General features: G+C 47.2%; 1 protein-coding gene across 4 annotated transcripts in view; it reads left to right on the forward strand.

Moving 5' to 3' along the window:
- DTNB (dystrobrevin beta) overlaps window positions 1-27,978 on the forward strand; it is a 716,394-nt gene that overhangs the window by 655,556 nt on the left and 32,860 nt on the right. For all 4 annotated transcript variants that reach the window (XM_085613210.1, XM_085613208.1, XM_085613207.1 and 1 more), the window contains one exon: window positions 23,166-23,325. In XM_085613210.1, the coding sequence (XP_085469336.1) occupies window positions 23,166-23,325 (160 nt within the window). The remainder of the gene's footprint in view (window positions 1-23,165; window positions 23,326-27,978) is intronic.

The following is a 27,978-nucleotide window of genomic DNA, read 5'->3' on the forward strand; positions in this document are numbered from 1 at the left end:
GTGGCGAGCCGAGGCAAGAACTGGGTCAACAAGAAGGTGATGGAGGCGTTACTGCTGGACAAGGCAGGGGGCCAGGCTGATGCCAGCACCAGGAGGGCCAAAGGGCCACAGCTACAAGGTCAGCGCAACAGGAGGCTTACAGCTGGAATGGCAGCCCCTGGGGCACAGCCTCCAAAGACACAGCGGGTGCAGAAAAGAGCAACGAGGATCTTGGTAACGTAGTCACCCTCCCAGGATAGAGCATCTGGCAGCGAGGAGGAGGTGGACCACGGTGCTGGGGCAGCTGAGGCAGCGCCTGTAGCGAGCACGGCGGCAGCCTCAAAGTCCACAGCACAACAGGCCTAGGGATAGAAAGGAGATAATTGTGAGCAACACGCGCTCAGCATGCGTGGGGCAAAGGGACCACTTAGTGAATGGAACGCAACATATACCACTGGGGTTACCACTGATGGGGTAGCTAGCAGGGCTACCAAGGGTGGCAGCACAGGGGCCTTTGACCATCAGACTAGTGTGGGGCAAGGGGTTGCGGGGCAGCCTGGTTTGCGCAAGGGCATGATAGTCCACTGAAACTACTGGAACAAAGGATGGGCTTATCAGGGGTCGTATTGCAATGGTTTTCCTCATTCCTCCAAAACAGATCCTAGAGAGTCAAAATTAATCAATCCCTGTCTAAGCCCCACGCGATCACTCTTGGCGTTCCACAGGGATCTGTTCTCTCACCCATTCCCTTCAATCTATCCCTGGAACCACTGGCAACCCACTTTAAATCTGCTAGCATCCACTATCATATGTATGCTGATGGCACTCAGCTGTATGTCAAAATCACCTCCCCAGAGGACATTATATCCCTCAAGACCACCTTGCAAAATACACATCTCTGGCCCACGGATAACCATCTCAAACGCAATGCTGCCAAAACCGAATTCCTTCTCATCTCACCACCGAAAAACATCCCCAAGAACAATCTTTGGTTGAAACATTTTACAGTCCTCAACTGCTCTCCTCACATCATAGACTCTGCTAGATCCTAGGGTATCAAATTAGACAAACACCTGAATATGCAGGATCACATTAGCGCAGTCACCAAAGGATTGAATTACCAACTGAGCATTCTGTGGAAACATACACCCTACCTTCCACATGAAGACCTAAAACAAGCGTTCCAAGCCCTTGTACTGCCCAGACTGGACTATGGTAGTGCTTACCTCTCGATACAAGTTGGCCCCTCTAAGAGCCTCCCTCAACTCGACTGCCAGACTTGTCTCCGGAACAAAAAGAAATACACACCTCTCCCCGGCCCTAAAATTCCTGAACTGGCTACCGTACGAAGCAAGAATTCAACAAAAATTTGCATGCATGACTCATAAAGCGCTACACTTCAATACCCCCAGATATCTGACTCAAAAGCTAGAAAAATCAGGGGCTGCAAACCCTAGCGGTGGGCACCAGAGCATTCTCAGTTGTCGCAACTAAGATGTGGAATTCTCTACCACGGGACGTTCGTCTAATCTCTACCACCTCCTTTAAAAAAAGAAGCAAAATCTTTTCTAATGACTAAGTTTTTTCCCTAAGACAATAATGTAACCATACTGACTACTCTTTATGATGCCTGACCATCTTATTGCTAACTATTTTTTAGATCGAGCTTTTTACTCTATTTACTTTCATTGCTGTGTTTGTCATTCACTTGTGTCTATTTTACCAGTCCAATTGATACCCTACCTCCGTCATGTAAAGCGCTCTGATACCCACTAGGGAGCATGTTCGCACTATACAAAACTTTATAAATAAATAAAGTGGCCAGGCGGACCACTCGGGGCGTGGGGGCAGAGTGTACCTCCCTTCAACTGGGCACCATGGTGGCCATGGGCAGGCTCCGGAATCGCGGCAAAGCCGCCTGGACTCCTACATCTGTGTCCAGAAATGGGGTCTTGGCTAAGCCAAGGTAGCAGGGGTCCAACCGTGTCTGCAACAGGCAGGTCACAGCCGGCCTCGCAGGAGGCAACTAGAGAGCAGCAACGGAGCTCGCACAAACCAACAGAGGAGGCTAACAAGCAAGCTGGGTGTGCAACGGCCAAAGAGCCTGATGCGCAGGCAGTCTCCGATCCCACTAAAGCCTGGATTGGCGTGGGGGCAGCGGCAGGGGGTGAAGGGAAACCAGCTAGTGAATACTTGAGACCCTCACCAGGGGATCCCTCGGCTATAGCAAGACAAACAAGGTTGGCCATCCTCATCCGACTGACTGTGAAGGAGAGGATCTGGCACAAGAATACATAGACATTTTTTCACTGCTAGAAGTACACTAGTCAGGGTTAGACATCACAGTGCACAATAAAACGGGGAGGATAAGAGGGAAAAATGGAGACAGAATGTGGAGCGCTGTATCGAGAACTGGCTCTGGGCATTCGGAACATTAGCTAGTGTATTTGTAGAGAAGTTCCCACAGAGCGACGCAGCCCTTTCTCTGCACAAGCAGAAAGTGCATGAGACAGAACTTAAATACAAAGGGGATACCTGGCTCCATTATGATAAGGACTTCAGGCTAAAGATGCAAACGTGGCCATGCATTAACTGGGATCATCTAGATGTAGAGGGGTGCACTGCACACATGGTAGCGGCCCAGGAAGGAGTCAGAAACAAGGAGTTTCCTTTCTGGGGACGCAGGCAAGAAGTGAGGCCTGAAGGGATTCCCTACTACAGCAAACAAAAGGCATACACAGGTAGTAGGGCGGGAAAAAAAGCCACGTTGCGTTTTGGAGGTGTGACAGGGATGAATGCAAGTGAGGGCAGTCGTGCAATTTCCGGCACGCCTGCAGCAACTGTGAGGGGGCACATCCAGCCATTGACTGCAGGAGACTCAAGGGGATGCCAAAAATACTGGTAACAAGAAGTAGGAGTTCGAGAGCGCGGACTCTGGTAGCAGCCGAGGAGTTTCCTATGCAGCTATCCCCACCCATCAAGACTGTGGCATTGGTAAAATTGTTGAACTGCTATCCAAAGACGGGAGAGGAGCAGTTACTAGCGGAGTGTTTCTTGAGAGGTTTTCGGATCCTTAATCGTGGGTCCTTGATACCCCGGCTTAGCCAGAACTTGAAATCAATCAGGGACAACCCTGAAGAGGCCAGGGAGAAGTTAGATAAAGAGGTCCGCCTAGGGAGAGTTGCCAGCCCCTTTGCAGAACACCCATGCGATCATCTGGTGGTATCACCATTAGGGTTGGGTCCAAGAAGGAGCCTGCGCAGCTTAGACTGATTCACCATCTGACATATCCAGCTGGGGAGTTGGTTAATGACTGGCTGGAGCAGGACAGCTGTTCGGTTTCTTATGCAACCATTGATGATGCCATAGACCAAATCTGGGCAAGCGGGAAAGGGTTCATGCTAGCTATGACTGACATCGAGTTCGCGTTTCGACTGCTGCCGGTGCACCCAGAAAGCTACCACCTACTAGGCTTCAAGCTGGTGGAAAGGTACTACTACGATAAGTGTCTACCAATGGGCTGTGCCATCTCTTGTGCGTATTTCGAAGCCTTTAGCAGCTTCGTGGAATGGGCGTTGGAGACGTGTTACCCGACTTGGGGATGGGTGAACTACATGGATGACTTTTTGTTTCTAGGCACGCCAGGAACCACTGAGTGTGCAGGCCTGTTGAAACAGTTCATAGCGCTGTCAGGGGAGATGGGAGTACCCCTGGTCCGCAAAAAGATAAAGGGCCCCACCACACAGCTGTCCTTGCTAGGCATCGAATTGGATGCAGTGCTGGGCCAGTGCAGACTGCCAGCAGCAAAGGTGGAGGACCTGAGACACACAATCTCTGGATGCTAGGGCAGAAGAAAGCTACATTGGGCGAAATCTAGCAGCTTGTGGGCAAACTTGATTTCACTACCCGAAGGATACCTGCAGGGTGGCCTTTCGCTAGGCGACTGGCATGGCTGACAAAAGGTGCTGACAGAGAGGCATCACAGGGTCAGATTGTCACAAGGGGTGTAGGGGATGTGTGGCAATGAGCAGCCTTCCTGACCGACTTTAATGGGACACTGATTTGGAGGGAGCCATGGGTGATGCAGACCAATTGGAACTTTTCACTGATGCTGCATCGGGCGAGTTCTTTGGGGCCATCCTGGGCTCCTCATGGGCTGCAGCCTGCTGGCCGGCATGTTGGCACGAGAAGAGGATCACCAAGAAACTGGCTGGGCTAGAGTTCTTCCCCATCATAGTTGTCTTTTCCATATGGAAAAAACACCTCTCCAACAAGCAAATCACAATATGGGTTGACAATCTCGCAGTTGTTCAGGCCTGGAATCTGGTTACGGCACATTGCCCAATATTTGTGCGCTTGCTTAGGCATCTGACAGGCAGCCATCTGAGGGCCAATATTGCGGTCAGGGCACTGCACATTCCAGGGGTTAAGAATGATGTGGTGTCTCGTTTTCAATGGCTGAAATTCAGAAACTTGATACCACACGCAGACCGCTACGGGATGGCAATACCGCAAGAGCTGTTAAATCTGATAGACCTGACCTGAGGCGATTGTGTGGGGTTGTGAGGCATGGCCTTATTAAACTTACATCACAAGGGTACTTTGAACCTGATGAGGTACACTTGTCGGAAGTGGGCATGGGGCTGTTCCTCCTCAACATAGAAGGGACACTAGAGGCACTAGGTTTCAAATATAAGGTGTCAGGAAGTAGAAAGTGGGGGAGCTGCCCAAGGTCGGGGAACCACAGGCAGCGAGGTGGGGGCAGCACATAGGGACAGCAGATGGAGAGCACTGGCCAAAGGGGAGCCTCTCAAACCTGTGCCCTTGGGATGCCTTATGGCAGGGGCACAGTGAGCAGGCCACGGGTCAGCATGGGTTCAGCCGAGGGTAAACATGGCACTTGCAGCCCTGGTCTGGCATGAGGGCCGCTCACAACATTTGCCAGCAAGGTGTAGCCTAGAGGCCCCAAAACAAGTGTTAGGCCTGCTGAGAAGGGGCATTCGCTCAGGGCGCTGTCACAATGGCTGTGCTGTTAAGGTTTAAGGTCTGGACTTGAACTCCAAGCAAGGAGGCTAGCATGACGTGACTGGTTTGAAATAGACTACATGTTCTGTATGGCAATATGTAAATAAAAGCTGTGGCATTTTTGTAGCATCACGGAATTGTGTGTCATCTGTGAGCACAAGGGAAAGTGGGGTGCATGTGTTGACTGGGGAGCTCGAGGGTACTTGCCCACCTGGGAGGGGTTAGGTTTCTGCTTCAGTGAGCTCAGAAGCGCCCTTTTTCTTTGTATTTTGGCCTCTTGTGCACTTTAAGACGCCATTCGGCGCCCCACGAGTTGATGCCCCTTATTTGTAGCCTCATTAAAATGTGTTGCACCTCTTGTAGATTTTGGAAATCTCTCCAAGTGCATCTTGTTATGCCGTACACTTCTCTTTTCCTTTGCTAATGTCCTGTTTCTTGACAGGGATTAAATATTTCTTTAAGTGGATATATTGCCGTTTACAATTAAGTGCAGTTGAAGTGCTGGAAGCAGCAAATGGTCCATAATGTGGGCCTATTAGGTGCTAACATCAAGCACTGCTCAATTCACCACTCACAAAAACGTTTGTGACTCGCTCCTGCGTTGTCCTAACGATGCTCCCCGGCCTGCTCTTAACCTAATCTTTGACCCGGAGTGCAAACCTAATCCGGTAATCCCTGATGGGATTCTGGGAGTGTTCACCCGTAGAGGGGGACATTTAATGGTGCCTGAAGGGACACGCATGCGCACTGAATTCCCTTTGATTCTAGCGCGGTGATACTTTTTCGCTGGTCAGTATTACCAGCCAGTTTCGATTTGTGGGGTCAGAATGAGGCAGAACATATTTTATTGAGTTTGTGCATCATTACTGCCTTGTTCTAGCTCTTTTACTCAAGGTTTTAGACGCTTCAGACACCCTTAAATGGAAATTGTATATGAATTGTTGGTCTGTTTTTAACCATCACGCACTATCTCTGATTTTGGTATTTATTGTGTTCTCTAGGGACTTTTATGGTCTTTGTTGGCCTAATAAAGATTTCTTTGACTTGACTTGAGTTTGGTCTCCTGATTATTGAATGTTATGCCTCTGACTCAAATTTCGCCAGCTTTTTCTGGCACTATTTTGTTTGAATTTTGATTACTCTGAAGTGTAGTAAATTTGTGCTGCTGCTAATCCGGATTCAGGTGCAAACTCTTGGCTTTCCCCGAATCAGGGTCTCCACGGCACTGGTAATGAGGGCCTAATTATGCAGTCTTTGTCGCATATAGATAGCTCCTGTGATGGAAAGTGTTTTAGAAGTTTTTCTTCTCCAAGTCTGTCCATTGAACTCTGGGAGAGGATGTGGCGTAATGGCAAGAACTGCCAACTTTGGCGCTGGGAACCCAGGTTCGTGTCTCTGCATCGGCTCACTCATTGTGTGATTCTGGGCAAAACACGTAGTCTCCCCGCGCCTACCAAAAATGAATGTGCCCTTGTGTAATGTAACTGGTGCTCATGTAAGGCGCTCCAATACCTTCGAGTTTGCGCTACACACAACTGCAAAAAGAAAACTTTAAATCTGCTCCTTGTACTCGCCAAAAATGAACGCTTTGCTGTAGTTGCTTCGTTTTGTTTTGCATTTGCCTGCTTGATTAAATTCATCCAAATAGAGTGACGCCTTGAAGGCCAGACACCATGTACACAGAGTTGTGTGTGGATCTGAGAGCAGCTTTGAAGCAGGCCAGCTGGGTCCATGTTGCAATAGCTGCCTATCTACAGCCTGGGAATCCTTTACAAAGTGTGTTTGTGCAGGTGAAAGATTGGCACCCAATCCGCCCTGGGGCTGAGCCTGGGTTGTAAAGGGCTTGTGGACGCTGAGGCAGGCAGTGTTTGTCTGCTGTGATTGCTGCCCAGGGGTTTCATAATGCTCCAGGTGTGAAGTGGTTTCTGTAGGAACAATGACTTGACCCCAAGGCCGAGTGGGTCGTTTTCTTTGCAGTAATCAGTGGCTGAAGCAGAACCAAAGGTCTGTGTCATAAAATGATAACCCTCAGAGGCCCTGCCGACCCACCGGTGTCCTGGGCCGCATTTGAGGCCTCTACTCCTGCTTCGACATGTGGCAGCCTTTACATTTAAGCACTTTCACAAGTCCCCTGTCGATCCTTGGCCTCGGTGGGCACCTGTTCAGAGCTTGGCTCTCGCTCAGCTGGCCAGGTTATGATGAAGGCATACTTTCCAGTCATCCTTAAATCTGGGTTCAGCGTGGCTCTTTCCTACAGTGTCCATGAGCAGGCCAGAGGTTTTCCTCCAGTTAAAGCTTGTGGTCTGCAAAGCGATTGTTTTATTAAATACGTTGTGCAGAGATTATGGACTTTGCAGGGTTGCTGGGTGTGTCACCGCCGCAGAGCGTTGCTAGGCATGCAGGGCTCCTTGTAGCTCGCCCCTCACCGCGGTACATGGATATTTGGAAAATACTCAGGTGGCTTCCGAGCCCACTACATAACGTGTATTTGTAAAGCGCACCTTCACCCAAGGGTATCTTGGCGCTGAATAACAGATCTTTATTGTTGTCCAACTCAACGATACTTCTTTTATCGACCTCCGAAGGATGAAAGGCTGAGTTTGATCCAATCTTCCATGGTTACCCTGGCCTCCAGGCTGGGAAAGGACCCCATTTGATCTCTGTGTTTCAAGGGCCTGTCCTAATTGAAGATAGTGGTAGAACTGGAACTTGTGTAGTGTGAAGTCTTCTGCTAATTGTACAAACATCTAAATATAGCCGCCCTCACATATGTCCCCCATTCTGCAGATACCTATGTTGTCCCAGGCTCTAAAACCAGACAATTCTGCTACCTGTTTGAGCCAGGACCCGTGCCACAGGGGGTATCTCGCTGGTGGGGATGCCCCCGACAGATCCATCGCAAGGCATGTTGGCAACAGAATAGGGTGTCCGGGTGACAGAGGGAAGGTCTCCATCCCACCCGCCCTTAGAGTAGAGCAGAGTCCAGACCTGTCAAGGTGTTCCAGCTCTAGTTGGATACTTGGATCATCGCGATCGAAAATAGGGGCTGTTTGGGAAGGCGGTAAAACAATTTGATGTTGGCTGTTTGTAATCCACCCTTGTAGCCCGACATTACGCACACAGTGATGGTTGTCTGTGCTGTGTCTCAAGTATATAGAAAGGACTCAGAGGATTGTAGTTTGTCGATTGCTTGTAAGATTTTGTGTGGATCCCTTTGTAACCTGTCTACAGCTGCAGGAGAGAGACCATGTTAAAAAGTGCACCACGTCCGGCGATAAAAAGCAATAATTCACTCCAAGTCATCAGACTCTTCTTCACCTGCCTGAGAGGGTCAGCATTGAGTTCCTAGTATCTCAGCTGGTTCCCAGCAGAGTGGAGGATGAGATATCTGAAGTGGTCTGACACACAGAGCTCGGCGGCGGTTGGGAGGGAGAGTGTGTGCCGGATATGAGGACATAGACTTTTTACCAAAGTTCACCCTGAGGCCAGAGGCTCAGGCATAAACCTGTAGCATCTCCTTTAGCCTGAGGACAGAGGGGTTCAGGCTCTGCGTGGTACCGGAGCCTGCCATCAGTGTAACCGGCCGCCCTATACCCTCCCTCTGCTCAGCTGAGTCCTTTAAACCACACATCGAGGTGAATCCACTCCACAAGGGACTCTATCACAAGAGCAAAGAGGAGGGGCAACAAGGGACCTCCCTGCCCCAAACCCCCGCTTGACAGTGAAGGGGAAAAGGTCCTAATCCTCATTCACATGGGGAACAAACTATATAGGATTCTGGGATTGTTCAGAAATAGTGGGAGAAAGTTCATGCTTTCCAGCACCCGTACCATGATTGGCCATCGACTGAATCAAAGGACTTCTCGAAGTCTATGAGGACCAAGGCACTGGGACCCCCCAACCCCCGAAATGGCTTGTGCAGTCAAGGGCGACATGGAGGCTTTTGAGATACGGCTTCGGCATGAAACAGTTTTGATCTTGATGGACAGATGATGGGATGACAGCCAGGAGGCGAATGGCCAGGATCGTAGCTAAGATTTTGGTTTTAATGTTAATGAGGGGGATGGGCCATGAGAGTCATAATCCGTCAAGGGTTTATTTGGCTTTTAAAATCATACCGGTCTTCCGGCAGTGTGCGAGATCGGAGCACCTCTTCAAAAAGTCACATAATAATAATAAAAATATTCTACCGGCAGGCCGTTGGGGCTCAGCGTTTTACCAGAAGGTAACCCATGAATCGCCTCTAGAATAAATCTTCCTTTAATGGTATGTCAGTTTCTCTTTATCCTCATGGGAAAACCTAGGTATTATCAGGTCCTAACACAGTAGGATTCTCTAATCTCAACTGTCAGACTTTATTGACCACAATGTGGAGGTTGTCAATAGCTGGCTTCAAGCAGCCGCTGACACTCTTACTCCCCTGCAGACTCAGAAAGGTCTCAGTCGCTGACTTTCTGCACCGTGGTTTACCCAAGCACTTGCCTACAAAAAAGAGCCTGTTAGAAGCCCAGGCGAAAGTGCCATCTATACAATTCGCAGAAAGGCAAGAAGACCTATAAGCAAGGTCAGACTATAACAAAAAATAGGCCCGGGAACCAAAATAAAAGTGGCCCCCGTTAGCGAACCAGATAGCTAAAAAAGTGGCCCACTTAGAGAAATCAGGCCAGTTTTGAACTTGTAAAGGCATGCTGCACGGGTATTGTGCAGGGGTTTAGAGACTACAAGCATTTTTGTCCACCTTCTTTGCTGGCGCTTGCACTTGAAACTGTTAAGCCAGTTTTGAACAAGATTTTCAACAGCTCCCTAGCAACAGCGTCAGTAAGTCTATCTGGAAACAAGCAAAACTGACCCGAACGTGTTGGCTGATTTTAGCCCAGTGTCGCTCCTTCTGGCAGTGTTGACAAAGCTTCAGAAGCTGATAAATAAGAAGCCCTCAGAACCTCTGGGAAAATATAGGCCACTCCACCAAAGTCCATAATGTTTTTGACCCAACCATAATATTGAGACAACATTAGTGGAAGTTACTGAATATACTAAACTGAAACTCGATCAGGGGAGCTCCATTGAAATTACTCGATCGATCTGGGGCTTTTGATACCGTATCCTATGCAATTCTTCTGCAACGCCTTGTTGACTTGGAGGCAAAGAGTTTGGCCCTGGAATGGATTAAATCTTTCCTGAAGTTTGGAGGGCAATCCGTTTGTCTGGCCCCTTTCTTCTAGGCCAGAAAGCTATCTCTGTTGGGGTGCCTCAGGGCTCTTCTCTCAGCCGAACGTTGTTGATTGTCTATATGGCTCTACTAGCATCTTTGGTTGAATCGCATGGATTTAAGGTTGTGTCCTATGCTCATGACAAGAGATGAGGAGAGGTCTGAGGCTGTGACTGCTCCCTTTAAGGCCTGTCTTCAAGTAGATTGGATTGTGCAAACCTTTTTGTATCTTGGTCTTCTGGACTGTTTGATTGCCAGGCTGCAGGTTGTCCAAAATTCAGCAACGCGTCTGATTTTAAAGCTCCCTTATCGAATGCTTTTGTCCCCTCGGCTACATTTGCTGCATTGGTTGCCAGTGAAATAGAATTCTCTTCAACGTGCTAACCCTAGCAAAAATGGCTTATTTTTCTGTTAGCCCCAATCCCTCTAGGCCAGGCTCCTGCATTACTCTCTGACACTTTACAAGACTCTGATTATTCATTAATTCTATTTTTGTCTTGGGAGGACCCCATGTTTTATTGAGCTTGTAAGGAAAGGCCTCTTTTTTGTGGGTACCCCCAAAGTTTTGGACTAATGGCATTGGTTTTATAACTCCGAGTGCACACTGAGGCCTTCTAACCAGTCCTCAGTGCCAGTGCCTTGGTCCTTAAATGTGTATGTTTGATTGACCTATAACCAGTTGGCATAAGCTAACTTTCTTCTAAGTTCCTGGTATATGGTACCAGGGGGTAGCCAGGGCTTGCAAGTTAGTGTTTTCTCAGGGATTGCAGCACTTGTTGTACAACCCTGAGTAGGTCAAGGTAAAACGTAGCTCCCAGCCCGCCACTGCAGACTGGCAGAGCAGTTTAAAACGTCGAACTCGACTTTGCCATTTTAGGCAATGGCAAAACCTATACTCCCTTTTTAATATATGAAAGTCATCTCTATCGAGTCCGAAGGAAGGGTGAAGCACATTAAAAAGTAGAACATGTGTATTTCATGTTTTTACAGTAAAAACCCACAATTGTAATTTTACTGTGGGCGAGATTGGTAGCCCCATTGGCAAGTACAGAGTTAGCACAGCTGAGATGTTGGCATATATAATTTGAAGGGTACTACCAAAGTTGGTGCTTCAATGTATCAAACAACTTGTTACATATAGCCTGCCTTGATGCACAAGTCAAAATTAATGTGACTTGTTGCACAATGCAACTTTTATAAATTTTCCACTCTTGCCCAGTTTCCAGTGGCCATTTGCTGAAACTGGCCATGAGACAGCCTTCTACCCACCTGGGGAGACGTGTCAACAGCTTCCAGGACAAGTAGCAATAAAGGCCTGCAGCTGGAGGAGCTGTTACCTCCTCCTGCCAGGAAGCCACAAGGGGTGTTGGCCCAAACAGTGAGCTTCAAAGGGATAGCCCTCTTTGAAGGGCAGATTATAACCACACCCAAGAGAGGCTGTTCTTTTGTCTGGTTAGACATGTTGGCATCAGGGGCCAGAGAGGGGGAAACATTGGACAAACTGGTTCTTACATGGGCATGTAGCCCCAGATAGCCACACCTCTAAGGTGGGCTACTGAGCTCCACACAGCAAGAGAGGGGTCTCAACTTCTTGGGAGTGAGCAGAATTGAGCACTGTGCCAAACTTCACAGGAAGTGTGATCAGGTGGGTGGGAACCTAGTAGCCCATTGGGTATTGACCGCAACTTCCTGCACTTTATGGGCATAAAACGGGCACCGCTGGTATCCAGAACTCAGATCTTGCTTGGACTGGAGAAGACAGCCGAAGTTGGACTGCACTTGCTGCTCCTTTGGCTAGCAAAGGAAAGGACTGTGCCTGCTGTGCCCTACTTGTGGAGAAGCGTCCCCCGAGCCCAGCCAGAAGTAGAACAAGAGTCAGTTGGCTGACGTCTTGCTTGCAGCACATGCCACAGAAGCAAAAGAAACCTGCCTAGGTGAGCGGGTAGCCCAGATCAATGGATCGTCACTACTTATCTCAGTGCAGCCTGAGAGACCAAGACCGGGCGCTCAAAAGTTGCACCCCAGTCTGCTGGACCTGTGAGAGTTATCCAAATGCAGTTTGGTTGCCCAGAAAGAGAGTTATCGGCAAAATAAGGAAATTGCTTAGTTTTTCATGACCAGAAGCCCAATGGCGACTGGCGTTTTGCTGGACCAAAGAAGACTTCAAAGGTACGTCAACCCCTGTGGCCACAATCATCCCCCAGGACTGTGAACTGAGGAGTAGCCCTAGGAAGAACTCCATTGATCGAACAGCATCTTAAACATCTTCAGCATGCTTTAGCATCTTCCGCATCCTGTATCCATTGCATCAGGACCACTCCATAGAAGTCAATGGCAAGGGACCTCTGACACTGGAACTGTACTGAAGGCTGGTTTTCTTGATGAGGTAACTGTTTCTTCAGACCTTGCTGGCCCCCTTGAAAGACTCCCTGCTGGAGTTGGTGGCCCAAAGTGGCTCTGTGTGACCGCATTCCACTTTGACCAAAGTTTTCTTGAAAAAGTTTGTCAGTCATTAAATTCACCAATGCTTTTTTTTTGGGTTGAGTGAAAAGTCTTGATTTATTGTCCCTTGTAAAATGTGTATCTCCAGAACACTCCAGTGGATCTTTTTCATTTTGGTGTACATAAATTCATAAAAATGTAAGCTATTTTTATATAAATTAGTGTCGGATTTCTTGAAGAGTCCTGTTTCTTTCTTCTTCAGTTGTTTTGGTGCTGTTTAAATGCTCTACGCTTGTTCCTTTGTTGAAGCCGGACTACTCAAATCCACATCTACCCAGGGTTGAACTAAGGTTTGTGAAACAAACCCTGAGTGGTCCTAGAAGGGTTGGTAGTGTATTACACGATGAGGTCTCACAACCACATCATATAATACAACCATTTCTTCGCAGAGCTGCTTATAGTAGCAGGCACATGTTTAGGCAATTTCGAGAGGGTCTCTAGTAAGCTCCTCCTCCAGGCCAGAGATGACTGGCAGTTAACCTTTGACCGGTGTCTCTGTTGGCCAACCATTATAATAGTTTTCCAGCCTAGTCCTACATTTCATCCGTTAAAAATTGAGTGGCAACCCAGGCTACTTTAGCTGGTTCGAACAGTTTATTATTTAGCTATTGCCTACAGGCCTCTGGTCTCCTGAGGGTACTCTCCTTGTGCTCTGGGATCAACTGCCTTTCAAGCTCAACTAACTCTTCCTCCAGACCTACCACTTCTCTCCTTCTATTTCTTTTGCTGGCCGTCACAAAGAACATTGTGTGTCCCCTTATGACTGCTTTGTGTGATTCCCAAACTGTTGTGGCAGAGGGAATAGAACCCAGATTTATATCAAAGAAGGTTGAGACCCCTCGCAGACGAAGTCCGAGAACCCCTCCTCCCCCATCTTTCAGCCATATCCCCTGGGACTGGGCAGCGCAACCGTTGACAAGCTCTGCAGTGGTCCGATAAGTGTGTAGAGAGAATGCAAGTGCTGAAGGCCATGTACAGGTCAATCCCTGGGATTAGAAAATAATCCAGCCTCAAACAATTGGTTGGGATGTGAGTGAATTGTGTATGCCATTCCAGAGGAAACGGTGAACACCACTGATCACATTGCCCCAGTGAACATGTCCTTTCTTAGAACCCGATGCTTTATATCATGTCCATAGGCATCAATATATCCACATTCAAGTCTCCACCAAGTATGGTCGTTCCGGGAGGAGTCAAGAATAGCGGCTGGGTGATTGTTTGAATGGTGAGAATGAATACGAATGAATGTAAGGGCGTTTAAGAGAGGGTGAGATGTCTTAATGGAAAAAATCAGGGACAAGGGTCAGAAGATGTCACTTCCTGTGATATCATGAAGGACAAAGGAAATGTGATGTCACTTCCACTACCCGTGGCGTTTTGGTGAATAAACAGCCATGGTCAAGCCCCACCTATCAAGAAATAAGAAATGTATTGCATTGAGATGATGTGAATGTTTTCGAGGAGTTGTGCTCCCCGAATGCTCTCAATATAGCTTGCTTAAATGCATGTCCTTTTAGTAACGCTGAAAATGATAAAAAGATATTTTTAAAAAGCAAACTTTCCCCAGTGGGTGGACATAAAGGCTTTGCCCCCTTTCTTGCTCATGGCCTGTCTTATATTGTTTATCACCATGATGGCCTTTCTCTGGTGTTGACTAACTCCCTCCGCCTTCCTCTGTGTACTTCTTGGAGTCTGATGTCACCCTGCTGCACTCTAGAAGGGGATAAAGACGAGGTTTAAGATCTTTCTTAGAAGCAGACCTTCCCTGGGTGTTTCCGGTACAGGCAATATCACATTGTTTTGGTTGGTGACCATTTGTCATGTTCTGTTTGATAATCCAGAGACGGGAGGCAAGAGGCTCACGGGAAACCAAGGAGTACTGAAGGATTACTAGGGTTTAAGGGTCACTGGTAATCAGTGCTTTACTGAAAGATTAGAGGAACAAGGCAAACTGAAGACATACATCAGAAGGAAAGAGCAGGCTACAAAGAATTCGGTTGCATCTAGAGAATAGGAGGAAACTAAATAGACTAGCGATGCATCCAATCCAGTCCCACCTAGTGCTGCATTTCATGACCAGGAATGAATCCGCAGAGACGCCAGCACTGCCGGGGCATTGTCTCTTGTTATACTCAGCATGGCTGTGGTCAAGAGTTGGTACTTGTTGACTATTGACCTACACAAGGTGCCAGTGTAGACACAGAAATCCAGAAATGCTCCCCAGATGCCTTTTTAAAATACATCTCTGTTAGTTTTACACATTCTTTCAAGGCCAGGCAAGACCGAGGGATATGACAAACTAAAATTATTTAGAAAAAAGAAAGTGACACCTGAGATTGGAAAACAATAGTCAGCAAGAATCAGCATCAAAAGATCAGCGATCCGAGCACATACCGCGCAGTAGGCGGGATGGGTAACTTGGTGACGTAATGTTGATGGTGCTGCGGAGCAGTATACAATTGTGCTTGCACAGCGGAGGGTGTTAAGTAGGTGCAGTATAGCTAATGGCTCTTGAATTGACACCTCTCTTGAGTCTATTTATTATTGATCTGAATTAGCACCGTTACCCCATACCCCAAGGACCACCCCAGCACGGCTCCAGTTTAGGGAAGAGTTGAAGGCGCACCTCTTGGTGGAACCCATCACACCACACCACAGTGCATGAACAGTCCACAACCAGCCGCCTCTCCTATGGCTCATTGACTGTACTCTTGTCTTTGCCCGTCTGCGGCACTCCGCTGCCTTTTGGCCAGGTTCGTGCTATGCAGGTAGGACATCCATACATCACATTCAGGGTATGACCCGGTCTTGGGGCTCCACGTGTCTCTAACCCGTGCAGTTCTGGCCCTTGAGCACTCCTCATATATGAGCCAGAGTCACCGGCTGAGACCCCCTGTTGAGCCTCCGTCTGGGCAAAATAAAGGTCTTCGTGAAAAGGAGAGAGTTCGCAAATGTATATAAGTTTGTTGTGCGTTTGTGAAGTGCATTGGTAAAGCTCGACATGCATCAACCAGAGAGAGAGAGACGGGGCAGAGAGAGACAGGGCAGAGAGAGACAGGGCAGAGAGAGACCGGGTTGGTGTTTCTGGGTTACAGAAAGTTTGTCAGCCACAAAAGATACGATGTTTTATTTGAAGACATGGAAGCTCCTTTAACACATCCACTGGCTCTCCTAATTTTATATTTCATTGCTGGAGCACACCAGGGGCACACTTGTGCGCTGACAGTTAAAACATAAAAACAGTAAAACAATTGCAAAGGAAAGGCAGATCTAGAAAGCAGTAATACACGACCTAATTGGCATCCAGGTGTTTGCAGGGCGTCCGAGAGAGAAACTTCACCACCTGAAAATGACTGCCGTCGATTTATCTTTCTTAAAACACTGAAATGCTGGACAAAGCACATCTTTGCTTCTCAGGCAGCCAGGTCTGCTCAATGGATCTCAAATAAAGGCGGTGGAGCCTTCTAACTAGTGTAGTGGTGCGATTATATTTCCCTGCCCCCTCTCAATTCCTTCCCAGGCACAGACTTCCTCGGTGGCCTGAGAGGCAATCATTTACACTAAGGTAACACCATCAAAACTGAGTTCCCACTGTCCAGAAATGCACCAATGGGAATAGAGTAAACAGCATTATTTGTAGATAAAATTAGGTTCTTTTTTTCAAGGACTACTCCGCGTCATTTTCAACAGAAAATAATTGTATGCACTATTTCATGAGGGTTTTTTATCATATCCAATAATCCAAATATCACTGGGGCATACATTCTTTGGGCCAAAGACATTTGGGGGGGGGTCCTCGTGTGTCAGCCAATCCCTGTGCTGCCGTAGTCACTCCAACGTGGGCAGAAAGCGAGCCTGGATATCATAAACAATGTAATCTGAAGGCGCAAGAGATTAGCTGCTTTATAAAGGGAAAAGGATAGAATTTGACATATTTGCAGGTCCTTCCAGAGGAAAAATGTATAAAACACACTACTAGTCGTAGATACGGATGATTTACTTGTGTGAGGTAGCAGTACTTGGGGCTGGTAATCCCTCCCCACCTAACTTTCTCTCTGGTTTAAGTTCTGATTTGGGCAGGCATCAGGCACAGGTGGGGTGTTAACCACTCTATTGAGTTTGTGTGCTCACTAAATCTTATCAGTCCCAATTGTCCTCATCTCACCACTGAGGAGTTTAGTCTGCTTTTCAGCCACCGCAGGGACCAGCAGGATATGTTGGGCTATTACTCGCCCTTCCAGGAGGATACATGCTGGATGCCAGTGCTCCGGCACTCAGTGCAACTCCGCACTGGTGTCATTGCAGATACCGGGTGGTTCCAAGCCTGCTTCTGGGCTTCAAATTAGTTGTGGTGATGGGCCCTGAGGTCAGGGGTCACAGGGTAGCCTCAAAGGACACTTCCACAGGCTGCACCATACTTCCACGGCTCACGTTGCTGGGTTAGTGGTAAGGTCCGCTCAGATGCAGCTCAAAGATACAGCAGCCCAGTCCGCTCATGCACAATTCTGCAATGTCTTAGTGACACAGCCGGCTTGAGTTAGACTTCACAATGTTGCAGCAGCACAGCCCTCTTGGGCACAACTTTATGATTTTGCCTCTGTGTCAGCTAGTCATCATGAGAGACTGGGCTGCGACCCGAGTAGCATGCAGATCAATTTCCTTTGTCTTTCTGGGTGGATGGACCATCAATCTCTGCGGTTAACTGTGTTCAGGCTTGTTCTGGATAGTCACACCTCCTGCAGGGTTGGCACACTCCTTCCCTGTCTCAGCAGGCAGGTTGGCCTCCAAACACTTGAGGATAGGCTCCAGATGATGTCCCCTCACCTCTGCAAAGCTGGTTGTCAGGCAGACACCTGTCTGGTTGCACAGCAATCCTCTGAGTACTCTGTGGCGCACTCCCTTCCTTGGTCAAAGATAACTTGGAACTGCAAGTGAGTCAATGGCGCCCATTTTTAGAAAGTGAAAGCAGATAGAGGATGTGGATTCTCTGTCTGCACTTTCAGAACCTTTTTTGGGATTGTTCTTCTTTCAAAGTCCTCTCTAGGGTGTTCTCTACACACAGCCTTTGTGTAGAGCGATGCGTCTCACAGCAGGGTAGTCTCCAGTCTGGAGTGCCCACAACAGAGACACAAAGAGGTGTGAGCTTTCTGCACCTGGTTATCTACAGCTTTAATCGTAATTAGAAGAGAGATAAAAGTCTGGCTTCACTTAAGGAATTCTCTACACTCTAAACAACATAGACTGCAGCCCACCCTTCACCTCCACCATCTAGCAAATAGCTGAGTTCCGAAAGACTAATCAGCAGACTCTCTCAGCATAAATATCTAATTCAATTTCTGAAGGGAACCCTGTTACCCTTTTTCCTGCTTCAGTGTCTCCTTTATACAGCTTCAGGAAGGCCAGCAATGTAATTCCACTGCCTGGGAAAACAACCTCACCTCCATCTTGTGTACATGAAGAGGCCCAGGGTCTTCCAAAAGGAATGTATGGGCCTCCATTACTCTGGTTCATTCATACACACAACACATTTACCACACAGGCCACCCGTGTACACACACAGCATACTTTTTGGATGTTAGCGTAGAATCTGGGATATCGCTGAAAAGTGGAACTTTGCACAAGTGAGCCAGTAGGCCTCCACTCCAGTGTCACAGATAAAGAAAGGTCTGGCCACAACTACTGATTCACAAACACAGTATGCTGCCTCCATTACTGTACGTTGTAAAGGATGACAGGGACACTAGTCCACTATCACGCTATTAAGGACACGCTTGGTGCGGGTCTCCAGGTCACAGGATGAGCCCAGTATCTCACTGCTAAGAAGGGGCAGGCCTAGGTCTTCTCACACACTGGATTAGTTTGAGGCTGGGACTAGAATCAAAAACAGGATACCAGATACATTGAGGCACTGAGGAAAAATGAACACCACTCTACCGCAGGCACAGGGCCTCAGAGTTTCCCTAATGTTCCAGTACCACAACTGAATAGGTGAGGCAAACATCTTATTAGAAGTGGAAATTCGGTCATGGTTGAAGTACAATTGTAGAAACTGACCAGGCATCCATTTCTCATTTCTTTAAAGATACAATTTAAGGTGTTCAGTACCAGAGTCTGGCACTTGCAGAAACATCTGTGTCATCATACACTGGTGAACCTGAATTTCTAGCTCACTCACTACACTGTCCAGTTTGTCCATATTGAGTTTAAACAGGATTGAGCCATATGTCACCAGCACCCTCGGCTCTTCCCAACCTGACGTTAAGACAGTGAGGCGAGAGAATGAATGCACATAATACTGCGCCCCTTATACTCATGTGTACCTCCAAGAGCTCACATTTCACTCCACGCTGACGTATACCAAAGATTAAAAGTCTAAAGGGACGTTCTGCCAATTTATCATCTGACACACATACCTGACTGGAAGCATCGGACCTCTCCAGACTCTCACAAAATCAATGGTGCTGAGGCCTATGATGCCAATTATCTGTATAGGGTCTGTATGGGGTTTAAGCCAACACATTTGCATTACACCCCATAATCCAAAAATAGAGGGGAATGTTGAAAACTGCAAAACAAATTAAACACTGTCCTTGCTTGCTCTGTTGTATCAGTGGTGCACAACAAAAGGGACGGTAGTTGCTTCAGACTACCATACCAAGCCAGAGTGTCACTTCCGGTAGTGATGCCATTTTAACTACACTTCTTAACCTTCTGACTCATTACTAGCTGGGTACAGAGGTTTGTGATAAAGCACATGTTGTCTGAGGAGTGTATCAGCGTTTCTCCTGTAATACCTCTCTGCTAGCTTTCTGCAGATGAACAGTCTGTGAGAAGTAACCACTAGAAGAACAAGTTGCTTATCTTCTATAACATTTTACTCCTCACCCTCCGGTCTCCCCTCATGCTGACGTAATGATCGGGTTGTATATTATTGATTGAAAGAACACGCGGCAGCATTCCTTCCTGTTGGATGCCAAGCAAAGTTAAGACTCAACCTGTAAGTTTGTGTAACAACTTGTAAAGGCGAATCGTGTTCTAGAAGATGGATAAAGTAACATTTATACATTTAAGTACAAAAAACAGCTAAAAGTATGATACAAATGGAAGGGACAATGCTGAAACCCAACTAGTCTAATGACGAGGGTGGTTTTTCACAGGGGGGGAGTGACTATTTAACATCTCAAAAGTACATTGAATTGTCACCCAATACATTATTTACTTGATAAATGCATTGTACATAAAGTAATCTTTTATTGTGTCTTTTTATTACTGCAGAAGGCTTTTTAAAAATATTTTAGCCCGGACTCAAAATGTGAGCCAGACTTTCTGGCCTTGCCAGTGCTTGTTTAAGGAGAGTCATCCAGCCTGATTTAACAGGAGAGATTTGCATTTCGTTTGAGGAAACTGTAAAAAGTTTTCCGTGCCAAAATTGATGTTTCTTTCCTGCCAACTTTATGTTGCATTTTATTTTTCTGAATGTCAAATGGGTGTTCGGGTACCTGTTTGATGTTCTATTTAATACAATTCTGGCCCCTAGTGTGACTTCCTTCTCATGCAAAGGAGTGGAGATTGTCCCTGTCTTTTAAAAGCTGCCCAGCTCATTTTAAGCCCGTCTCCTTCATAGAAGACAATCTTTGCCCTGTGCGTCCTCTCAGATTCAGGGAATCTCACATGAGAATGGGACAGTCTCCCCTGCAAAGCAGGTTTTCAGGAAGGCTGTGGGCACTTTGAAACAATGCTTCAGGCTTTGCCTGTTCCTCCTGAAGTTTGGCAATCTGAAGAAGAGCCATCTGGTCTTTGTTTGCATTGAACAGGGGACAGCCTTTCAGTTAAACTATTCTTGTGTGGGATTCTGTGAGGATTAAAGAGCTGTTGGCACAGCTGGATGCTGCTCTCCTTTGCAGCTGCGGTGCAAGGGGGAAATCTGATCAGACTGTTGCAGTTGGTGTACCCCAGGGGTGCACTCCGGTTCCATAGCGTCCTTGTTTTGTTATTTGCATAAGATTCTTTCCTATCCTGAGGGTCTGCGCTGAGAAGGTATTGCATGCAGTACTTGCGGCTTTTCACAATTATGCAAAAAGAACAGTTGGTAAAAATTCTGCCAAAACTTGAGATTGTCATGGGCACTAAATATTCGTCTGATCTGGATTTCAAGATAGAACAAGTAAAATTGAACTTATTTCTTCCTTCAACTGTTAGGGTGCAAGGCTGGCATCATCTGGGTTTAGGCAGTTGCAGCTGGAGCAAGTGAGCCAACACAGACTCCAGCAGGAGGCGTTTTGTTTTAGCAGGATAAGCGTTTGCTGCTTCACTGTATGGAGCCCATCTGGGCTTATGTCAGGATTGACTCCATGGCAAGGGTTAAAACATATGTTTTGGGGGGCATTGGTCCAGTTTGGGCAAGGGTATCCCATATGTTCCTTTAACGATGGATCTTGTCATCACCAATATTGGGCTGGTGAGGGGACTCGGGGTCTACGTGTTCTGGCTTTAGATGCGGTGTAACCAGTGCTTAATTTGAGCCGGTGGTTTCTGGTGCTCAGCACTGGCACTTAATTGTAAACACCGGGACTTATGACAGACAGACACACGGTGGCGGTGTTTGTCTAATTTTGTGTTGAACGCAACAGTTGTTTGAGTTTTCTATATACATTAAACATGACTAATACCGGCCACCAAAAGCTGTACAAATAGCTTGGGTGGCAGCTATTGATAATTTTTAATGTATAAAAAGTCAGAATTTTCATTAGTAGCTCAGTGGGTGGTGCAAGCTGCAGTGGTTTCTTGATAAGGGCCCTGGCACCTATTTCTTTACAAATTAAGTACTGGGTGTAACCCTTGTGCAGTAACTTTCAAATCTCACTTGGCAGAGAGCGTATTGTTTCGGTCACACAGCTGCTGTCCATGGTTTGCCTATTGTTAAGTACTGCTGTAGGATCTCCAGTGTACAACTGGTAAGGATGATACAAGGGTTGGACGGGCCTATAGGGTAATCGGGGTGCCCAATGGACTAGTCTGACAGATCAGTGTGTGGGCTGTTTTCACTGTTGATTTCCCTGATAATACCACAAATATTGCTTGCAGTAAACACAGGTGCATGAATTCTGCCATACCTTGCAAAATATCCATAGTTTGTCTTTACAAGTTGAAAACTGTCCTGATTTTCAAATGTGGGTCTCTTTTCTGGCTATCCGGTTCGCTGATGGGGGCACCTTTATTTACAGAGTTGTACACTTTATGAGAAAGCTCTACGTAGCTGTATGAGCTGTCAATATGTGGCTTTTATGATTGGGTGGGAGAAAAAACCTTATTTGGATATAATGTTCTCTCCACCTTCAAGGCAGTTAGTCCTTGTTTTTTGATTGGGGATTGACCCATCTCATACAAGAACTGAACACTGGGGTAATTGTACCCATACATATCAAGGCCCTAGCTGTAACCTCCTAGGAAGTTGTGTAGCTGTTTATACTGTATCTATTTTAAGGCGCACTGGTGACCGGGGTAGATGGGAGGGGGGTGGGGTTAGCGGGGGACGCAGCAGCCATCTTTTTATGTTGAGCACAATACTATGTTATTAATATTGCCTATATCACTCAGATCTGAAAAGTTAATAAAAATACATTTAAAAAAAAAAGGCTCTGGCTGTAACTGTGATGGGTTATCACTGTTATCCCTGTGGCAGATGGGGGCATCACTGGTAAAGGCCCATTCATGTAAAACAAATACAAAATCCAGGTGATTTATTGTCTGCGAAATACTCAGGGGGCTGACAGTTTTTGTGCCATTGTGAAAAATTTATGGAAAGCGTGGAGAACTCACTGCCATCTTTGTTAGTAAAATAACTCAATAAAAAGGAGAGCATGATGAGGTGTGAATTTGATATAGTTGGGTTTGTTTTTTAATATGGAATTGGAATTTCAGAGCTTTATGAATCTGTGTAGAAGCTAATGTAGATCCTCCCTAGGGACACACCAAGAATCACCCGGGAGACGTGTCTGCTGGGAAGTGTTTTTCTTCTCAGTGAAGCTGTGTTTTTTTTAACTCTGTATGTAGATGGCTGTGCTACTTTTTCCCCCTAAATGCTTACATTGTAAAAGCTTTAGAGCTAAACAGATTTTACACCCCCTCAATCTAGATTGTGTGGATAGCCCTAAAAGCCTGCATTTCAGCTGAAAAGTAGAATGTGATCCTCTTAGAATGTTCTTTGCTTCAGCCAATGTTATCCATGTTTCTGTAGCTTGGCGCGTTCTAAGGTATGGTGGTGTTGTCCTTCAATGGTTGTGTGGGGTGCAAGGAGGGAAGGTTTGATATTTGCGTGTGTGCCCAAGAGAAGGACACTCAAGCCACACTTCTGACCAATGTTGTTGGTAGGGGACTTTGCTGGTGCTGCAGTTTCTCTTGCGATGAGAGAGTTTGTACAATTGGTCAAGCAGTTTCCGTTCTTCCCTAGGCTCAGGCCGCCGGATCGCCGCACTCCTCACCCAGCCATGGGGCCAGCTGTCCTATGCCCATGCCTGTTAGATCTACGTCGGCCGGCTCGACCCCAACCCATGTACCCCAAGAATCCCTGGCCGGGCTGGGAGGCGATGTCCAGGAGGCGTTTTCACAAGGTGAGTGATGTTTAAGTAGAACCAGCTGAAGAGGCGAGGCTTTTCCTGGTAGCTAAACCCATCCAGCTCATCCTTTACCATTGCATATAAATAGTACAATAACGTTAAGTGGCTCGTTCAATGGATCAGTTAGATTTGGTGTGATTCATAGCAAAAAAAATCAGAATTGTGCTCCCCTAAGGTTTTTTTCCTGCGTTTGGAGTACATTTCTGTTATCTGGAATTCTCAGCGTTCTCCGAGGGTGCACCTGGTTATCTGTGTTAGTTAGTAGTCCTGGAAATCTTTTGTGAAACCTAATGTAAGACTGCTTAAGCATTTCACATGCTGACTTGTACTCATTCTACATTTACATGTGGAAAAATGGCTTGAATGAGTGCACTTACACTTTGAATTTCTTGCACGGGGGAAACTGTTCTGGCCCAGGAAGAACATTTTCCTTACACTCCAATCCATTTTAGAGGTGTTTTGTACCCGTTCCCAACCTAGAACTATATGTAATCCTGCACTGAGTGTAGTAAATGTCCAGACATTTCCAGGGCGTCAGTGGGTTGAGAAAAAGTTGGTGAATACTCACAAGCAAGTGCATTCCGGGGCATTCCTGCCCTGGAATGGCCTCTTTCTGTTCTAGCGTCAAGAGTTAGTCTCATGAAAAGGATGCGTGTAAGTTTTTATGAGTGTAAAACCAGGTTTTGTAAATGACAGAACATGGTTTTGTCATTTAAACTAGCTTGTGAATCAGTTCTACAGAGTCTAATTTAATCTGCTTTTTATAATAAACGATTCTTGCTCTATAAAGTGTGTTTTCTCACCTTAAAGTGCTTCCAATCACAGATACTATCAGTGCTACTTTTGGTGCTGTTACACTGCGTGGAAGTCCCCTAACGATACGCATAGTACTCACACATCCTCCAGCTACTACTCATAGCAGTTCTGCTGGTACACACTACCACTAGTACTACGACTGCAGCTACTATTATGGCATCTAAAGCCACTCTTAATACTTTTTGTACTACCAGTCCATTTACAAATGTTTTTGAAAGCCCCCACCTCCGTTGCTCCATCATACATTTTTTACCTGCTTTTGATCACTTTTTGACCTAGATACTGTAAGCAACTGTATATACGACTTACGGAAATATTCTCAATGGAAAATGCAGCCAGTAAATGTGACCTCAAAACATGAAAAGTTAAACCACAGACATGAATGCAGGAAACGCTTAACTCTGCGGACATTTTTAGAAGTCCTATTTTGTTTTGGTTTAATTGCTTATTTATTTTGTTGGTATAATTCCAATATACAGGGCATATAGTGTAAAAATCCAGACCTTCGTATACAGAAAAAACATATTGGTATAACAAGTTTTAACGTATTGCTTAAGACAATTATTCAGAACAGTTATGCAGTTTGTCTATTGTGAATACATTTCACTCACACCGTCGAGTCCATCAGAGGTGCTAGTCTAGGTGGGAGGTGGCTGCCAAATGCTATCACAGGCCTTCTTTGGCTCCCGCTTGTCAGGCCCTTTGGATGTGTCCTGGTGCTCTGCTGATCGCAGTAGTACCATTTCTTGATGCCAAGTCATCAGTGTGCTTTGGGTGTGTATGGTGGAATCGATCAGCGCGGGTCTGATACCTCGAAGTGCATTTTTGTCACCGGCGATCCAACTTCATAAGTGGTGCTGGGCAAGCCATAGAGGGGCCAGGACAGAAGGCCTCATAACAGGACTTTGTGATGCTGGTCCCTTCCGTGGATTACAAAGGGTGAATCCTATTCATTTCTCGCTGAGCTTCTTAAGGCTCTGTTCTAGGCAGCCTTTCACTCATGCATGGGCACCTTCAGTACTCCTCGCCAGGGCTCAATGGGCTCTTTCTCTCAAGACGGTTGCAGGGAGCTCTTCCTGGCAAGATACATAATTTCTCAGGTTTCTGGCGGCACACCTTCCAAGGAGAGTTGTCAGTCTGCAACCCCAACTCTGGTGCACAAACTTCTTTCCCAGACTTCTTTACTTTGTTGCTAGGAAATCCCTGCACAGTGACTGGGAGTTTCACCCCTAACTTTGTAACCAATTATCAGACAGAGATTGTGGAATCCAGTGGTCCAGATCTGGGAGCGGTTTAAGGGAGATCCTTTTTATTTTCTTGCAAATTCCTCTTCGACTGTCTAGCTACAGTCTTTGACTCTACAGCAGGAAGGAGGGCGGGGTGAGAGCTCATGATCAAGAGAACCCAAAAGAAAAGGAGAGACTTCACCACTTAACTGCAACTTAGCTTGTTGCCGGTCACTCATCCCAGCGAAGAATGGAGCAGAATGTGGGCAAGGGCAGTCCCTGTCCTGCAGAGGGACCTTTTGTTTTCTATTCTTAACACCCCAGTGTCTAGTCTATAAGGGACCTCAGGAATGCTTTAGAGGTTGCCTACAGTCTACATTGCTGTCTGGTAAGCTCCGACCTCCCATCTTATGTCTTTCGAAGCAGGCGACGCGTATGGAAGCAGGATGAGGATATGGCATTGATTTGGCGGTTCATTATGATGCAGAGGTTGCGTGCATGATCCGTAGGGGCGGGAGGGGTTGCTAGAGCGGTGGGCCACCAGAGTCGTCCCAAGCTGAGGGGACGGATCCTAGGATGAGGACTTCAGCCTTGTCCAAGTTGTTCTTGAGGCAGCTGTCTTTCATCCAGGTAGCAACGGCCTTCATTCCGCTGTGAAAGTTGATTCTGGCAGCTGTGGGTTCGTTGGTGAGGGAGAGGATCAGCTGGGTGTCGTCGGCATAGGAGACGATGTAGAGTCCATGGTTTCTGAAGATGGCCGCGTGGGAGGCCATGTAGACATTGAAGAGGGTAGGGCTCAAGGAGAAGCCCTTGGGTACTCCGCAGCTGACTTCTGTAGGTTCTGAGAGGAACAGGGGTAGTCTGACTGTCTATGTTCGGACAGTAAGGAAGGAGTGGATCCAGTCCAGTGCCTTTTCACAGATACCAGCGTCATGGAGTCTCATGATTAAGGTGCGTTGGGAGACGGTGTTGAAGGCGGCCGAGAGGTCCAGTAGGATGAGGGCTGCGGTTTAGCCCAGATCGAGGAGGGAGCGGATGTCGTCGGTGACGGCGAGTAGTGCGGTCTCTGTGCTGTGGTTGCTTCAGAAGCTGGATTGGGAGGTGTCAAGGACATGGTTCTCTTCGATGAACTTTGAGAGTTGGGCCTTGATGGCCTTTTCGATGACCTTGTCTGGGAAGGGGAGGATGGAGATAGATCTGAAGTTCTTGAGGACTGCCGGGTTGGTGGACGGCTTCTTCTGCAGGGGGTTGATCTCGGCGTGTTTCCAGTTGTCGGGGAAGGTGGTGGTTTCGATGGAGCAGTTGAAGGTGCGGCAAAACTCGAGGGCGAAGGAGACGGCTGCTCTATGGAAGATGTGATATGGGCAAGGATCCGATGGAGCTCCGGAGTGGATGCTCTTCATAGTCTTGAGTGTGTTGTCTGTGGTGAGTGGAGTACAGTTGAGCATGATCTGTTGGGGTGCAGCGTGGTTGCGTGCGGTGGTGGCGGACGTTATGGCAGGGTCTTGGGTATCAAAGCTGTCGTAGATCTGCCTGATCTTGTGGTGGAAGAAGGGGCGAGTTTGTTGCAGAGGTCTTGTGAGGATGGGACGTCTGTGGTCTCACTGTTGGGCAAGGCAAACTCCTTGACGATGGCAAAGAGGTTGTGGACCAGGGTCAAAAACGGACTCAATAATTCTCGCCTCGGTACCTACTCTAACCAGGAACACACTCGGCAACTCTGGGCATTAAGCTTGCCTCATCTCTACAACGGCCCCCCACAGACGCTGGGGATGCCTGGTTTCACCTTGGAGATACCCAGAAAGGGACCATCTCACAGGGATAGCCAGGATGGGTTCCCCAGCGGTCTATAGCGCCGGGACACCTCCTCGTGAGGTAGCTGTTCGCGCTTTACACATATCAGTATTATTATTATTATTATTATTAAAGAGTTCTTTGTTGTTGTTTGCATTGGTGTTGATTCTGACTTGGCGGGCGGTTTTCTTTGTGGGTTTGAGGCGACCATGTAGTGTGTTTTGAAGGTAGCGTGGGTTTACGGGGTTTTGTTGTTCCTCCATCTCTTCTCGAGTCGTCTACAGGTGCGTCTCGACTCGTGGATGGCAGGAGTGAATCAGCTGGTTTTCTTGGATCAGTTGGTGGAGGTTGCATGCTACAGTCATGGCATCTGTTGGTTTCGGTGGTGTGGTTGTGCTGAGGAAGTCTCCCAGCTACGACAGGGGGTGGGCAGTGACGGCTGTGATGAACAGTGGAAATGGCAAAAGCAGAGTGTACGAGTGGTGGTCGGTCCAGAGGAGTTTGGTGGTGTAGCTGTAGGTGATGTTCCCGCTGGCGGAGAAGACTTGGTTGATGCAGTGACTAGCTGCTTGAGTCTGATGTTGGCGAGGTTCTCCAGTACAGAGGTGGTGTTCTGGTCACTGGGGTTGAACAGGTGGAAGTTGGGGTCTGAGTAGGATGTAATTGGTGGATGCGCGAGCCTGGGGTACGATGAGGTCTACGATGGTGTCGGTGAAGGACGGGAGGGAACAAAGGGCCTGTAGATGAGGGTGCTGCAGCGGGTTGTGTTGGTCTGGATGTAGAAGTGGAGGTGTACCATGGTTGTCGTTGG

The sequence above is a fragment of the Triturus cristatus genome, chromosome 6 (genome assembly GCF_964204655.1).
Source record: "Triturus cristatus chromosome 6, aTriCri1.1, whole genome shotgun sequence".
In the NCBI taxonomy this organism is placed as follows: domain Eukaryota; kingdom Metazoa; phylum Chordata; class Amphibia; order Caudata; family Salamandridae; genus Triturus; species Triturus cristatus.